Below are 16,855 nucleotides of genomic sequence, written 5' to 3'. Positions count from 1 at the left end.
GGAGCGGCCTCGGCGCCTGCCGAGGTGCCCTCTGTCTCCCCGCTTGTGTGCCGGCTGCTTTCAGCTCGCAGGCTGCCCGCGGCGCGGGGCTGGTTCACCATGGGCGTTTGGGTTCGGCCGCACTAACCTAGGAAGCCCTTTCTCTTCCCCCGTTACTAGGGACAGTGCTGGCTCTTGGGCAGACCCGGTAAGTCGCGACGGTTACCTGGACCCTGGGTGGTTTAGTTGCAAGCAGGGCATTTTCTACTAATTTCCCGTTCTTCGGGCACCAGTGCTGGCACAAGAGAGCATGTGCATATGTATGCATGCAAGTTGTTTTCTTTTTTTCCCCCTAACATTTGGCAGAAATAAATTAATATTGAAAACCAATCTAAAATTTTGTTGTATTAATTTAGTCTTAATGGTTGAGGTGCTGAAAGACAAAGCAAGCAATAAGCATTTGGCATACCTCTTGTATACTGGAGTTCTTCACTTGAGACCCCAAAAACCTGTGTGTGTGTCAACATCAACTGAACCTAAGGTCGAGTTTTATTTTGCTTGCAGAGACAGGTGATGAGGCAGGCAGCAGTACGTCAGCATGCGAGTTAGCTCAGCGGAAGCTGTCTGTAGCTGGTGTCTCGTGCATGGCTGCCCTTCACTATGGTTTGTTCATTCAGTCTCTGTGATGCCTCCTACCCTTTGCTGACCTCACTCGTGTTTGACTCTGAAATGTAATTCCACTCGATCCTCTATCTTTTCCACCTCAGACTGGATGGAAAAAGACGTAAGAGCCCAGGGTATAGGGGTGTGTAAAGTTGAATTCTGGGTCTGTTGTATATTGGTTCCTACAGCATAGGATAGTGTGATGTTCTTGCTGAAATAACATGCATAAACCAAAGTGGGGTGGGGGAATTATTGCAAAACCATAAATCACACCTGCTAGAGGTTATGCCAGTAATGAAATAAAACCCCTTGCTGTAAGTATATGCCCTCCATTCATCTGGTTTTGCAGCCAGGCCCTGGGTCCATTTGATTAAAGTTTATGGATCTGCAGGAGTACAGGCTGGTGTCGAAAATGAAGGTATGGTTTTAAAGTACAAGTTTAAGCTGAAAGTAAGGGGTGAATTTTTCAACTTAAATTTCAGAGAAGATTTTAGCTAAGCAACTTGTAGTTGGCTGCATTGAGATTTGGTGGAAACACATTGACTTGACAGAAGGTTCTGCACTAACTCTAATTAATCTGTCTCATAACCAGACTTGGTTTCACCAAGTTGAAATCAAGACGCCATTCTAGTAAGACAGTGGCTCATACTGCTGAGCTCAGCTCTCATTTGGCAGTGACTTGGGAGTAAGAAGTTCACTGTACTGGCAAATGGAAACCCCTTTCCCACCAGTCCTTTCATAGTTGTCTCCCATCCAAACAGCAGCATGGCCAGAACTCCATGCCTAGGACCTAGGTAGTGACTTAGCCTTTCAGCATAGCTAATTTACCTCTTTCCTAAATTTTATTAAGAGAACCACAAGTTGGTTATTTGTTCTTTCTATCAAAACAAGAGCAGTTTGAGAAGTGACAATGTAGAAACTGTGTGTGTGTGTGTGTGTGTGAAAAACAAACAAAACTCCATCCACACCCCTACCCCACAACATCAAAATTGCTGTCTTAGTAAATCGTAAAGATAAGTCAGATTGAATGAGTTTTGGGGGGAGTGGGGGAAACATGTTTCATACTGGATTCCATGATCCAATGATTATTATTTAATCACTTCTGTTTGTTTGTTTCGAAACAAACTACCTGTGATATTAAGCTAAGGATTCCAGTTAAGAAAAAAGAGGCTGATTATTATTTAATCACTTCTGTTTGTTTGTTTGTTTCAAAACAAACTACCTGTGATGTTAAGCTAAGGATTCCAGTTAAGAAAAAAGAGGTTTTTTTTTATTATTACTACTGTAAGTACTGATATGGATACATAACATGGCTAGGCCATCATCACTAGAAACTACTAAGAAAAATTTCTAGAAAAACCCTTAAGCAGGTTGGATGGAGGTTTTCAGATGCACACTCCCAGTACAGTTTTAAAGTCAAAGGTACTTGCTTATCTAAAAGTCCTTTCTTAAACTGATTATGGATAACTGTAGACTAAAATAATTTCTTGGTTAATGATTCTTTTGGTGCTTCAAGATGTATCTATTAACTGAAGGGAAATTCTTTTGTCAGTTTGGGCTAGACCAGAACTTTAGGTCTGTCAACATATAAAGGGTATTTCAGACTGCCTGCTCTGCTTCTTAAATTCTCACTTTGTCTTCATTTGAGTTAATATTCAGATGGACTTTCATTGAGTGGGGTGGAAAAAGAGGTTTTTGGATTTGGAACAGCTATGCAAATTGACCTTTAGGGAGACGAAATAAATTATTTGAATTTAAGCATAAAAGGTATATGGCTATGGCTTCTTAATTCTTGGTGTGGATACTTTTTAATTAAAAAAAAAGAAAATAAAAAAGGAAGCTTTAGTTTAATCCATGTGGTGTGGAAGGGATTTCGAGCGAAAGAAGACTAATATTAACTGAAGGGAAATTCTTTTGTCAGTTTGGGCTAGACCAGAACTTTAGGTCTGTCAACATATAAAGGGTATTTCAGACTGCCTGCTCTGCTTCTTAAATTCTCACTTTGTCTTCATTTGAGTTAATATTCAGATGGACTTTCATTGAGTGGGGTGGAAAAAGAGGTTTTTGGATTTGGAACAGCTATGCAAATTGACCTTTAGGGAGACGAAATAAATTATTTGAATTTAAGCATAAAAAGTATATGGCTATGGCTTCTTAATTCTTGGTGTGGATACTTTGTAATTTAAAAAAAAGAAAATAAAAAAGGAAGCTTTAGTTTAATCCATGTGGTCTGCCACAGGAGTGTGGTGTGGAAGGGATTTCGAGCGAAAGAAGACTAATTTTTGGCATGTTAAAACTGAGTAGTAGATGAAAACTTTAAAGTCTTGACAGTTTGCTTTATGAGGTATAAAGAAGTGGCATTCGTTTTCGTGCACATGGAATGAAGTATTGATGTGTGCCAAATGGAATACATAGAACTGGAATAAAATAAGTTTGATTATGTTTTCCCAGATTTGAAGGTTAAAGTTAGTGGCGTAACTATTGGTACTAAGATGGATCTGTACAGAGCACTTTGCTTTTGCACATAATTGTCCATTCTGCTCTAAGGAACTTTTGCTCTAAGTAAGGCAAATAACTGAAATTCCAGATAAGCCGGTCAGGAGAGCAATGGAAGTTCTACAGCATCTGTATGGCTTCACGTTAGGAAACCACTGGAATTAACAGCACTGTATTATCTGCCAGCAAGAAAAAATTCCATGGTGTTTTAGCAATGCACCATTTCAGCAACTACGTGCATAGATATCTCATAATAAGTGCACAGATTGAAGAACTGTTTTGTACAGACAGCTTCATAGGAGAGCTGTGTTCAACATTAGCCTGTTAATTTAATGTTTTGGTGATGTATGCTCTGTAGTGCTGTGAGGATGGGGCAATAAGTTTGTGTTCTGTTCACAGATGCTGCCTGCTGCCCATGGCTTTCAGGGATGTGAATGCAAGACGACATATTGGACTTCAGCAGCTCTCATCCTTAGCGTTAGCGGGCAGAAGATTATTGGGGCCAATGAAATCATGTAAATTCATTGTGGATGAAAGCACCAACCAAAGCACACTGATTTGTTCTGCTGTTAGACTGATTGAAAGTTTGGATTTAACTAGTGCTGCCGGACAGCTTCTGAATGAAACCATTCAGGCACAAAACAAGGAGTTTAAGACTGGGATGAGTACCCTGTTGTTTCTCATTGGTGCATGGAGCAATGCTGTTCTGGAGTGCCTCCAGCAGAATGTTCCTGTTTCTGCAATAGTATCTGTGATGTCTGAGGGGTTGAACTCTTGCTGTGAGAGAGTCCAGTGTCTTCAAATACCAATACATGACGTAAATAAAGAGCTGTGTTCTCGCAGTGTTAGGCCAAACGCTTTTAAGAGCAAAACTTGCCAAATTGGACGTGACCGTCTTCTAAACCCTCAGAATTTCCTGTATTTTCAGAAAGATATTTCTGCACCAGAAGAAGTAATTCCAAGAAGTCTTTGTTCTCATCAGGAAGATGATTGTAATTTTAACAAGTGTGTGGTTTCACCTTTGGCCGGCTTTGGTTCAATAGCTTCTCTTGTCAAACCAGTGGGTGACAAAAGTACATCTGTGATTTCTGGAAGTGGTGTTATCGCATCCAGCTGGAACAAACAAAAGTTAACCCATAGCAGATACTTCAGCACTCTTGGAAAAAGCCATTTTTCAAGTCAGGAAGGCAATTTTCAGGGGTACCTTTCAGGACACTCAGCAGATCCATGTGAATGTTATGGTTTAGGACACCTGGCAATGACTCTGAGCCGTGGAAATCAGACTAGCATGAAACTGCTACAAAGCATTGTTGCGTATCAACAAGAGAGAGCAGAATGCAGTGGCTCTTCCCCCTTTAATATTGCAGAAATTGTGACGTGCTGTTTATTGGGCCTGCCTGAAAGCTATTCTTGTGTCTCCCCAGGCTTTGTCACATTACTATCACCGGAACAAGCCACAGTTATCAAATACTTTCAAGACAAACCCCTTCGGCTTCTGCTAATGGATGGTGACCTAACTGAACAATATCGTCACTTAGGTTTTAACAGACCACGTAATGTGAGGACCATATTGGAGCATCCTGCCCTACCGGGAGGTGGAGCAGGAGACTTGTGGCTGAGCAGTATGTTAGATATTCTGATAAGCTTTGAAGTAGACTTGGTTTTGGTCAAAGGAAACGTGTGTGAAAACTTAATGGAAAGATGCATAGCAAGCGGTATATTGGTAATTGGTTCTGTGACTCGGGATGTGTTGCGTGCTTTTGGGGAGGTCACCAGCGCCCAGCCAGTGACATACCTCACCCAGCTGAATGCTTCTTGCGTGGGGAGTGGCGCCCAGGCGGAGCTGTGGAAGGCCTGCGATGGGCGTGCAATGGATCTGGGTGAGCTTGTGCCCGTCAGGATAAAAGTGCAAGGAATCCCCCTGCTCACAGCCGTGCTCACCACTACTGTAGCTTCAAAGATGCAGCTCATTGAAGACCAGTTCTGGACTTTAGTGTATCGACTCCATCATGCTTTAAATGACGAGAAGGTTTTTCTTGGTGGCGGTGCGGTGGAGCTCTTGTGCCTTAGTCACATTCAGACGCTTGCAGAACAGCCTTTACAACCAGCAAATAAAGACGCTGTTGAAGAGTTTCACAATCCTTGGCTGGCAGCATCTGCGACAGAGTGTAAGTCAGTTGTGCTCCAAGCATTAGCAAGCGGCTGGAAGCAGTATCTTTCAGTGGTTATGTACAACACTGCAGAAGCTGTGTCGGAGTTGGAAGCGTGTGCCTCAGTTGATCATTACCTCAAAAAAGCAGTTGACTCTGGCTCTCCCTCGGCATATATATTGGAAGAGTTTAGAAGAGGTGATCTGCTCAGGGGTGGTTCTGGTCCCTTCACTGACCACGGAGAGGGTTTAAAGGTTTATGATAATGTCACAGCCAAGACAGAGGCATGGCGGAGAGCTCTAGACTTGGTGCTACTAGTGCTTCAAACAGATGCTGAAATTATCACAGGTCTCAAAAGGAATCAGCTATTGAACTCGCATCTGTCAAGTGAATTTATGTTTTTGTAGGACTTGCAGGCTTTTTTTACAAGTCCATGAGTCAGTGGAAGAAGTCCAGGTGCAACCTACGTTTCTTCATAGTTTATAAAGCAGACATTTAGATGCAATCATGACTTTAGAGTGTAACAGCGGAAATTGGAATGTAAGACGATGACAAGGTAGATATAATTTCCCATTTCTAGAAACGGGAGTTAAGTAACAAACAAAAACCACTTGTGGGCTTACCTCTAACCCCAGCCATGCGTTTCTAACTAATGGTATTGTCTGTATGGGTAGATTAATCCAGTCAAACAAATTTCTCTGATTTAGCAGAGCAGATGTGCAGTTCTTTTGTTCATTATAATGAGGAGCACTGGGCAGGTGGGTACATGTTGAGTTTAGCTGGAGAAAAGTTTGATACCTTGGATATGCTTATGTTCTGAATGGGCTCTGTCTGTATTAGGTATTTGGACTCTTGCTCTGTAAATTATTCTTGTTTAATGTCTTCTTACGTAACATTGGCATAGTGGCGTTAAATGAAATAATGTAATTTTTTTTTTATATATTGACCTTAATTTCTGTACATAGCAAATGTAAGAGTTAAACTTGCAATAATTTGAGTGCTACATTTTATGCTAAGAGTTTTTATTAGTATATTCTACTTTTGCATATTTGTCTGGGCCATATATCTCCTATTTTCAAATAGATACCCTTTGGAATGTCTTGTTTTGACATAAATTCAGGTTGAATCCTCCCTTTTGTTATTACAGAATAGATATATCTGTACACAAAGTTTTCTTTTACATTGCGAGTTGGATTTTTAGATTATTTCTTTTGGGCTCTTTCAGTTATCCTTGCAGAGAGGAAAATGGCATATGTTTTAGCTGTTGGTTAAAAACTGAAAACAAATCTATCATGATGATTGAGGCAAGGCATTTTTACTATGTTTCAGCACTTAAAATTTGAAAGCAGAGCCATGGAGAACTGGCACTTTGTTGCAAGAAAGAGGAGTGTAACTATGGAGATATTTTTTCTGAAACTGGAATTCTGAATCACACTTAAAGTGAAACGTCTTGCCAGTCCGGTGAAAACAGAATGGAAACAGACTGGAAATGGCGATGCTAAGGCGGATTCTTGCTTTTAGGAACTTTCTCATTAAAATGCTAATGGCTGGCAGTACTCTGGTTAAGCACTTGTTATGATTGCTGGTGCTGGATGCAGACGGTCCTTCTGTGGTGAAAGCTAAGAATTGGGGTGGGCTAAAGAGTGTTTTCTGAGTTATGATTTAGTGGAAAGGCAGACAAAGACTGAGTGGTCATTTTACTGTTAGAGCCTTTGCTGCTACTTATTTACTGTTTTAAGGGGATGTTTTTTCTTCTGGACCTACTTTCCTTGTGGTATTTCCCTGATGCAGAAGACATCTTGGAGAAGAGCCATCAGCTGCCTCAAGCCCCTGTGAGCGCTGGCAATCCCCCAGTTGACTTGTACTGAGCCTTAATACAGTTCTCTGCCTCTTTTCCCTGTTGGAGTTGCTCCTTCCTCCTGGGAAGGCCCTTCCCCTCCACCTGTGCATTTCATGGTGCCTAATCCAGAGGGGTTGAGTTAATGATAAGGAAAGACAGTTCCTAAAATGTCTCCCCATGGTGCCAACACGTCGGCATTATATCCCAGTATAATTGCGAGTAGATAGTTGACAGTATCTGGTGTTTTCTACCTCCCTCATGTTCTCTAATTTTTTTTTGCTTCCTTTGATGTCTTCATCCCCATAACACATAACTCCATGATCTACATTGCGTTCTGGTAAAAGTAGCCCTTTTTGAGACTTGTTTATGGATGTCCGTAGCTGGGAGTTCCCTGGAGAGGTGGGGTAGGCTACTGAGGTTCTAAATTAACCTTAAGCATGAGATGAAATTGGGATCCTTAGAAACAGCTTTTGGATATTGAACTGACCAGAAGTCCTATCTTCATTTTTATGAAGAAAAAAGAACATCCAAATGCGTTTTATCCTGGAGCTTTCTTCTATGCTAATATATACTGTATCAAATTATATACTCAGATCTTTCCTAGAGCTGTTTACCCATGTGGTTCACACTAGGTGAATACTTGATATATTCAGGATATAAGGAAAAGAAAGACACAGATAATGAAATTCATCCTCAAATATGGTTTAGATACATGTGTGGGGGGATGGGTATTAAAGTAGTGTTACACAGCATATTTTCAAAGGTTTCATTCAGAGTTCTCATTGCTGGATTGCATATTTTTATTTTTATGTTTGTATTCTACTTGCCTGTAACTGGAAGGCTTTTAAGGAGGTTAGGGGATCCTATTAATAGCAGTTGCCTTTTAGAAATATGAGAGAAAAAACTACTCTGTGTGTAGAAGGCTCATAGTATTTAGCCATCTCTGACCTGAAACTGTAAATATTTTGGTTTTCTAACAAACTCCAGAATTCAGTGGATTTTGGCAAAAATCTCATCAGTACTATAGGGGTTTATAATTTGAAACAGTAGTTCCTAGCAACGTAAGGATCTAGTTATATTAAAGTTTTGATCATCCTGCAATTATATTTTCATTTTTAATCAGTTGGCAATTGATGTTTAACAGCTTGGCCACACTCTTGGTGTACTGAGATATGAGAGAGAAAAAATTTGGTAGATCAAAAGAGGCAAAAGAAGCTAGTGGCTGTTAGGTGAGAAAGAAATGGAAATACAGCATATAAATAAATATAATCAAACTCTGCTGCTCTGCAAGTGTTTGCAGCTCATGTTTGGCTTTATACTGTTTTTCTTGAACCTCTTGTACCAAGCATTGCATAATCCCTGTTACCAAGAAAAGATCCAGTTGCACTTTATTTGAATAATAGAGTTAAGTGGATTATGGAAAAACTGCGTGCATGAATTGTATCGAGGTGGTCCAAACATCTATTTATAGGGCTCTTAGACACTGAGAGCTGACGCACCAAATGTTGAGAAAATCCAAAATGATGTAATTTTTCCAATCAGGCTTTTAAAAAGCACATAATGATATATTTAAATATTGTAATGCAGAGGTTTTCTATAAAGCTGTCAGACATTATATTTTGATTATTTAATACTTGCTTTTCTACAGGCCAAGGAAATGGAAATGTTTATAAACTAGCTAGATATTGTATCCTGAATTATTTAAAATTATTTATTTGATATGCTTAGAAGGTTAACGTGCATGCTGTCTTCCAGGCATCCTCCTTCTGCAATGTGAAATACAATATAGACGTGTGGCTTCCTCAGCTTGAAATCTCTCAAACCTCTTTGCGATGTAGAATGAGGTCCCATGCGTGTCTGCCATGGCTCTCAGTGCAGGGAATGATTTCAGTAACTGCCGCGGGCAATTTCGGCTTCTCCCGGGCAGAGGCTCCTCCTAGGGCACACAAAGGCTGTTTGTGCAGAGTGTGATGTGATGGAAGAGCTAAGCTTTTACATTTGACATGACTGGGAAATTGGGAAATGGCAGAGGCTTTAGGGAAGGGATTGTCCCAAGGAGTAGGCAGCGTCTCACTGCCTTGCTGAAACCCTGTCCTAGTCAGGGACTCCCTTGCATCCCAGTATCATCGTTCCCAGCTAACTCCTGTTTAGGGCTGATGCCATTTTATTTAATGTTTAATCTTTATAAGGCCAAGTTTTTAGGCCTCTCTTCATGATTTCCTGAAATGTAGTAGAGGTCATAATCATAGCAACAAGACCCATGTCCCAGGCTGGGCTAGCCTAGAGGGCACAGCCTGCTTGCAAATTCTGGTCCCATATGGACTGATAGCCTGATGCTCCATGGTTGTCAGGAGGCATCTGAGAGTTTGCCTGCTACCAGGCACGCTGAAAAAAACGAGCTAGGAAATGTAGGAGGCAAGGGTCCCCAGGTAGGCCAAGAAATGACTGCTGGAGGGTGATGGCTGGGGAGGTTAAGGTGATTATGGAGCAGAAAGGGCTGAAGGAGAAAACCTGAGCTCTCAAGAGAGCTGGGAGAGTTGAGACAAGTTTATCTGTACTGACCTCCTTTTGATATCCCAGGCCAGGGCTGCTGAAGAGGCTGGGAGGACATTTCCCTTTTTTAGGGGAAGGAGGTGGAGAGGGAGATCTAGTCGAGGAGAAAAGTTGTGGAGTGATAAGAGATTTTCAGCTCTGCTTGTGAGGACAAAGTGACTGATAGACCTGGGTTATCCCATCAGCTGAAGGAGGACTGGTGTAGAAGGTACATCTCTGCCCCGAGGGGTGAGGTGTCCTGTCGGGGGAGACAGCAGCGGGCTACCAGAAGGCTAATGATGCAGACTACACATGCTAGGTGAATGAAATAACCCCCTGACCTTTCCAGAAGCATGCCCATGCCAAATCTGAGTTAACTCATGGTTCAAGCGTCTGTCACCCTCACGCTGTTGCTTCCTATATATACCTTTATTTTTCTAATAAAAATAGAGCTTTACCAAAACCAAATTTTACTTGTGTGTATCAGCTGGCATAACCACAGGTATTACAGAGGTAGGAATGTGCTACAGAGCATAGCTAGCAAGAAGCTGGTGAGGGGTGTTTTAGCTGTGCTGTTGAAGAAGTTGCTGTCCTAGCTGTATTCCTCTAGACTTCATGGTGCAATTAGCACATCAGGGGTTACTGAAAGGAGGTTTGTTGTGTGTGTAGCAAAGCCCAGTTTTCTGGAGTTAGGGTAAATGCTGTCTGGCTCCCCTCTGTGCAGTGGGAAGTCTGTCAGCTTTCCTTCCATTTCTTTTCAGTATTTGAGGAAAAACTTCACTTTCCCAGCGCAAAGATGTTAGCTTAAATCCCAAAGGCAGAAGGAAGTCTTGATTACAGAGTTTTCCTCAAGGCTTATGTCTAGTGTAAGAAGGGGCCCATTAGCATTGGCAGATGCATTTGTTTCTTTGCCTTGCTGCAGCACAATGGGTAAAGAAAAGAGCAAAGGAAAGAGAACTGTGACGGGCTGCATCTTGGATGAGTTCTGCTATGGCTCCTTCTCTTCCCTTTGGACCGTCTCTCTAAATTCTCATGTGGAAAAACAGATGTAAGGGTAAATCATGTGTGCATATATTTGGAGGGAGGGATGTGTGTGACTGGTGCTCGCAGCAGGCCAAATGTGCTACCAGGGCATGGAGCAGCCTGGCAGGTGACAGCTTGCTGCCCCAGCCATCCCAGCCACGAGCTCTGCTACCCCGAGTGCCCGTGGCCTTGCAGGGAGCTGGGTGTCTTCCAGCAGAGGCAAAACTAAACCTTCCCAAGCCAGGCGGTCTGGGATCACAAATAACTGGGGTTGTTTCTTATTGGAGACGGGACGGTTTGGAATGGCTTGGTGGGAGGATATGGAAGCAGACTATTTGGGATGCTCTTCGGGGCTGCCCTATCTCTGCTCCAGTTTGTCCTGGGAAAGATTCAAGTATGGGGAGCAGAGCAGAATTTTTTTTAGAAGATTCAATATTTCAGAAATCTGCCTGCTGTTGTGTGCTCCTCGTTCAGGTTGAATAACATGGTTTGCTTTTTTACTTAGAAACATCTGTCTGGCATGTTCTTTTCACACATTGAGGTATGTAGTTAGACTAGATTACCTTTTGCTGTATTACTTTGGGGAACTGATGCAAACTCGCACAAAAATATTTTCTAACAATGTAAAATGACACTAGCAGCTATAAATTACATCTTTTATATCTCTTCTGTACTCTCCAAGCACCACTAGGCCCCCATAAAATGTCTCTGGGTGGAGTCAGTAGTAGTATTACCTAATTGAACAAGAAACAAGCTTACTCTGGTGTCTATGTATGAAAGCTGCCTAACCACTTTATTTCCTTTTGAACTTCTTGATTTATTCCTGCCAGAGTTTGTTTTAGAACAAATGTTCTCAGCATGTGTCTTGCCCAGGGATTTTAGAAGTTTCCTTGTCTAAGGCTTTCTGCAGTGGATCAAAGTGACTGGGGATCTTGCAGCAGGCCAGCATCAAGAACTGACCTATGAAAAGCAGGTCGGCTTCCAGCTCAGGCAGGACATCTAGAGGAGTTGCACCAACTCTACCAGGTAACAAATGAATGAAGTGTCTCATTACTGAAATTTTAAAATCTTTTTTGCCTTTAAATGCTGTAACACCCTGCTGTATGACAGTGCCATACTCAAATGTGTCTGACCTGCTGCTTCAACAGTGTGCTTGCTGTTACGGGAACCTGCAACGTTGCCAGGACTGCTGTGCACAACAGGCACTTTTGGGAGAACCTCTAACAATAGAGACTTATTGCATGCTTTACAATTTGTATAAAGCAATTTGTCAGGGAGTGTTAAATTGTTTTCTACAGCTAATGTAAAACATGGATCTGGTACTGACCAGCTATCAAAAACAGGCTTGGTGGGATGTTTTTTTACATTTTGAAGGGATCCGGGTGTGACGGGGTGTTCAAAACTGTGGCACAGGGGTAAATTTGCTCTGTCCCTTGCACAACTTCTTTGTGTTAATTCTTTACCTTGGGAGTTAAGCTCAACTTTTTAGCTTTTGGTAACTTCCAGGATGTGACCATCCATACTGCAGTCTCTACAGCTCTTTCCTCAGTCACTTGTAGAAGTGTAACTTGCTGATAGCACTTTGAAGCAGAGGGAGTATATTCCAGTTTTATTCCTCTCTATTCTAGTTTTATTCCTCTTTATCTCCATAGGATCAGTAATCCTTTTGAGATCGATTCCACACCAATACAGTTAGAGGATAAGTTTGTATGGCACAAATTTGGAAAAATAAAAAAAATCACAGACTAAATTCTGCCACTTGCCACCAGTGTTGCTGCATTAAATAACCATTTATGGCAAAGCTGCAGGACCAAGACCCTTTTCTTTCAGGACGGTGTGTTTAACCAAGTAGGAATAGATCTGCAGTCTTAAAGGGCTTTTTCTTTGTAGATAACATTGCTCCAAGAACTAACGTCCAACGGGATCATTTCAGCACAGTTGAAGGGGGAGAGTGAGAACAGCTCAGGTACGTGCACACACTGGTTTTGTTCCTCAGTGGTGAAAGGAAGGAAAGAGTACACTGCTCTATTTTGGATTCCTATCTGTTTATTCTGTTAGTAATACCCATTTCTCTAAAGTTTTGTAAAACACCCATAGTGGTGTCTTTAGCTGCATTTCAGTGATGATTTGCTTTGAGTACTAGCTTTCAGTTTGTTGCATTATATTCCTAAATATTTAGTTATTTTTGCTGTTGTTTCCCTTTTGAAAGCTGTAGTTCACATCTGCGGGTGTTCACATGTGCATGTTCTGCAAATTCTGGACTGTGTATTCCACAGGGTCCAGCAGAGCTAGAACTGTGTTATGTGCATTACAGTAAGCCTGGAGAACATAACCGGAGCTGGAACCTTCTGCAAGTCCTTACAAAAGCTTGCAATACTTGCAGAGCCAGCAGGGACTGGACAGGAGTGTGTAATCAGAGAAACAAATGTCTGAGGTGCAACTGCACTTCTGTTCCCCTCTAAGCACTTCCTTTTCCAGGCATGTAGCGTGCATTTCAAGATTTAGCAGACGAACAGATATGAAGCTAATAGTCATGTGTCTGCAGTGTTGAGTACTTTGGTGGCTTCTGAAAAGCCATTTTTTTCTTAGGAGGAAGTTCCAAGCTTTTGCTGTTCGAAGACATTGTCAGTGTAAACTAGTCTCAGTGAAGCTTCCTGCAGAATGACTAACGTGTGATCTCTGTGGGATGAGTGTTGACCACAGCATTCACCATCTCCCTTGCATTAATGCCTTGGAGCTCAGAGCACTGAATCCCCACAGAGGACATGGCAGGGAACATCCTGGGCAGCTGTGGAGAGGGATGGTGCCTAACAGCTCGATGGTTCGGCTGGACCATGCAGCAGAGTGATCAGTGAATTTGTTAGTGCATGGATTTACAGAGAAGTCCTGCAGAGAGGCTCTAGTAGTCTACAGAGCAGTTGCTGAACTGGGGAGCACACAGAAAACCTGTACAGGCTTCAGTGGCAGCTGTGGTGGTTGAAGCGGGTGGCGAGGGAGTGATGGTGCCTTCCCTGTCACACGCAGTTCAGGGAGGGACAAGGGCAGGTTGGGGAAGAGGTGCTTCCCTCAGTGGAGGGGAAAAAATAGTTCCTTGACTTCTCCCTCCACATCAGGCCCCCGATGGCCCCTGGGGAGAGGCTTCGTGTTACATTTAATCCAACCCCAAGTTCACCGGTGCCATCCCCAGCAGCCATGTGTTCCCATGATGAGACGTGTTTGGGAGGAATCCTTGTGTGCTTTTCAGAAGGGTGGGAAGAAAGGCTGATCATGTACAGATGGTGAGAGAGCTCACGGGAAGGGGGGGAAACCAAGCGGGGAAGGCCTGTATTTGGTTTCCCTGCCTGGCAGAGATTCAAAACAAAAGTAAAAATCTGTTTAGATGGAAAGGAATTCTTTCCTTGGGGACCAACTGCTACTCCAAACAATAGGATTATTTTTTTAATTATTGCAAGAGTATAAAAGACAGCATGCAGTTTTTATTTAGAAGTAATGGGAAGATTGGTCCCTGACCGTCTTTTATTTCAGCTCAAATCTGTAGGTTGGGGGTTTAGTGCTATTCACAACTTTTGCCTGCTGTGTTGTGAGACGTAATATTTAATCAGTGTTGCAGATTTGGAGAGATGACTAAAAATAACACAGTTGGTAAACTGATTTATTTCCAAGGTGTAATCTGAGTCACTGCTTTCACTCACTGAACTTAAAAACAAAACAAAAACAAACAACAGAAACCCCTTATTTGTTAGTACCAGAGAGCCAAAATATCTCCAGAGGAGTTGCATAAAATAAATTTTATTTATATATCTCTATATATGCACATTCTAGAGCAGAACAGACACACTTGCCCAGTTAGCAACACTAACCTGTAGTCTAGTCATAAAAGCCTGCACTAGGGCAGTTAATCTATTCACCTCCTGTTTACATCAAAGAAAACCATCAAAATACCTCCTTTTTCAGAATAACTGTTTATGATCAGTAAATCCTAATTTTGTCCAAGAACAGCCTTGTACAAAAAGAATCTCTCCAGTAAATTGAAAGGATTTACATCTTGTTTTGGTATGAATTCCTGTATTTCATTTGCCGCTCCTTGCATTTGCAGTTCTGTCTGTGGGTTGCAGCTCAAAGATATGCATATACCATACACATACTATTTTAGGGGAAGTGGTCATGAATGCAGTTACACGTGTATAATTCCATGTCAGTATAATGTCTTTGATCCCTCACAGCGATGAAAATTAGACTAGTACACCTGCAGCAATATAGATATGTTGATTAGGTCAGATTAATTAAACTGACGAAGTCCTCCTAATATTACATTATTCCAGTTCCTTGAGTATGCCTTGCTCAAGGTAAAGGGCAGTCAGCATTCACTGTCTCACTTCTCACTGCCCTTCATCTCTTAGTTTATGTAAGCACTGTTTAAATAACCATCCCAGACACATCATTCAAGTTGTTCTTGCTCAAGGATACTTGTTTTCTGGAGCCATTTAGCTGTGACAGTATGCTGATGGCTGCCAGAAGCCAGGAAACTCGGATGCAATTGGCAGTAAGAGAGCTTTACTGGAAAATAAGCCCAAATCTTTCTTTGTTTGTCTGAAGTACCAGGCAATTCACTTAAAAAATTACTTATCCATGACCCTGGCTATGCAATTATTCTAGCCTGTATTTTCTAAGTATTTGGCATCTCAGAGCATAAGCTCAACAGAATTGCCAAATGTCAGATCAGTAATTACTATACATGGAGTTGCTGTGGCTAATAGGGGAGCGGCTCTCAAATCCCAGTTCAGCGATGGATGCTTGGGACTGTTTCCCAACAGAATTTGAGGAAGACCTCCAGCCTTCCAGATTACTCTCACAACCATTCATAAGGGCAGTGAAACTGTGGAAGGAGAGAGGAGTTTCAAGGCCAGGAGAAGCTGGAGGAAATGACTTAAAATTGATTATATTTTGATTATCTCTTATTTGATTGATATTGATTATCTCTTATTTGTTCAAGTCTGTTCATTAAACAGACTTACTATTAAACTACTGAAGAAACGTCTTCCAAAGTAGAGGGGCTAATTTAAAAGTATGTGACTTCTGTCTGTGCCAAGAGGTGCTGCTTTAATCAACTGTGTTTGCTTACCTGTAAAATAGAACTTTAGACTGCCCTACAACATGATACTGGGAATTTAACTCATGGCCATGATGTGAAGAGGCATTATACAAATAAGATGTTCCATTCCCTGCCCTCCCTCGAATGCTCATGTCCATCTTCCTCAGCTAACAAGTTAAAATAGAATTTGTTATGAATTGGATTTTATTTTAAAAGGCCAATCAAGCTGTTTTCGTTCTGTTTGTTGCTATGACCCACACCACAAATTCAGTTCTTGAATGAGAATTTACAGATGCTTTTGCTGATGTGCATGTGTGACAATATATGTTCACTGACATGTTATTCTCAGGAGACTGGAGGGGAAGGGGAGAATCATGCTTTGGTTGTGAATTAATACAGGAACCAATCCCTTTTCCATTAAAAACATCAGTGAAGTTCCCATTGCTATGGGGAGTTAAAAGGCTCGGTCCCTAAGAAACAGATTATTGCAAAAACATGATTGTCCTTCCTCACTCTTCTGAATACTGGAAGAGGGTGTCCTTCTGATCATTTCTTAGTGGAAAGAAATGTAAAACTGAGGACTGCTAATGCTGATGTGCATTAGCCCCTTAATGAAGGAATCCAAACTTCATTAAAAGGTTCTTTTTATCGGATGAACCTGTAATAAGCTCTAATAGCAATAGCAATTGAGTACTTAATGATGACCTGGAAAAAATTTGCTTCAGAGATGCAGTAGGTTGAGCCATTGCTTCCACTGAAGAACTTAATGAGGATTAAGAGCCCAGTCATCCCTAGTAGTTAAAGGATGTCTCCTGCAGGGAATGTCACTTAAGGAGAATGGTCAGCTTTGGAGATAGTCATATCCAGCTCTGTCAGTCTGTTTCTTATCTCTAAAACTGCAAAAACTCTTTATGCCGTTTGTATAGTGCATAACAAAATGAGGCCTTGGATAATGACTGGGAGTTAGAATTTTTGTAGTAATAAGTGAATGTTTGATGTCACTTAAGATTTGGCTTCTTCACCTTGAAAGACATTTCCTTGATTTGCGAACCTGAGAAAGCTGGTGGAATTTGTCTGAAA

General features: G+C 41.6%; 2 protein-coding genes across 3 annotated transcripts in view; one reads left to right on the top strand and one right to left on the bottom strand.

Moving 5' to 3' along the window:
- Positions 1-101, bottom strand: part of LOC104129309 (caltractin) — a 5,529-nt gene extending 5,428 nt beyond the window's left edge. The window contains exon 1 of the mRNA XM_009642230.2: positions 21-101. Coding sequence (XP_009640525.2) covers positions 21-101 — 81 coding nt within the window. The remainder of the gene's footprint in view (positions 1-20) is intronic.
- Positions 102-688: 587 nt separating this feature from the next.
- Positions 689-6,699, top strand: BBS12 (Bardet-Biedl syndrome 12). Of its 2 annotated transcripts, XR_004842434.1 has the most exons (3): positions 689-763; positions 3,538-5,844; positions 6,618-6,699. XR_004842434.1 is itself a non-coding variant. In XM_035897599.1 (2 exons), exon 2 carries the CDS (start codon positions 3,554-3,556, stop codon positions 5,693-5,695), a length of 2,142 nt encoding a protein of 713 aa, XP_035753492.1. In that variant the 5' UTR covers positions 689-763; positions 3,538-3,553; the 3' UTR covers positions 5,696-5,946. The 2 variants fall into 2 exon arrangements, 1 of the variants encoding a protein (XP_035753492.1); XM_035897599.1 differs by lacking the exon at positions 6,618-6,699 and having other exon boundaries at positions 3,538-5,946.
- Positions 6,700-16,855: the final 10,156 nt, after the last annotated feature.

The sequence above is a fragment of the Egretta garzetta genome, unplaced genomic scaffold (assembly GCF_000687185.1).
Source record: "Egretta garzetta isolate BGI_Z169 unplaced genomic scaffold, ASM68718v1 scaffold467, whole genome shotgun sequence".
Lineage (NCBI taxonomy): Eukaryota > Metazoa > Chordata > Aves > Pelecaniformes > Ardeidae > Egretta > Egretta garzetta.
The sequence above is the reverse complement of the archived record's forward strand: the minus strand, read 5'-3'. Positions and strand labels throughout refer to the sequence as shown.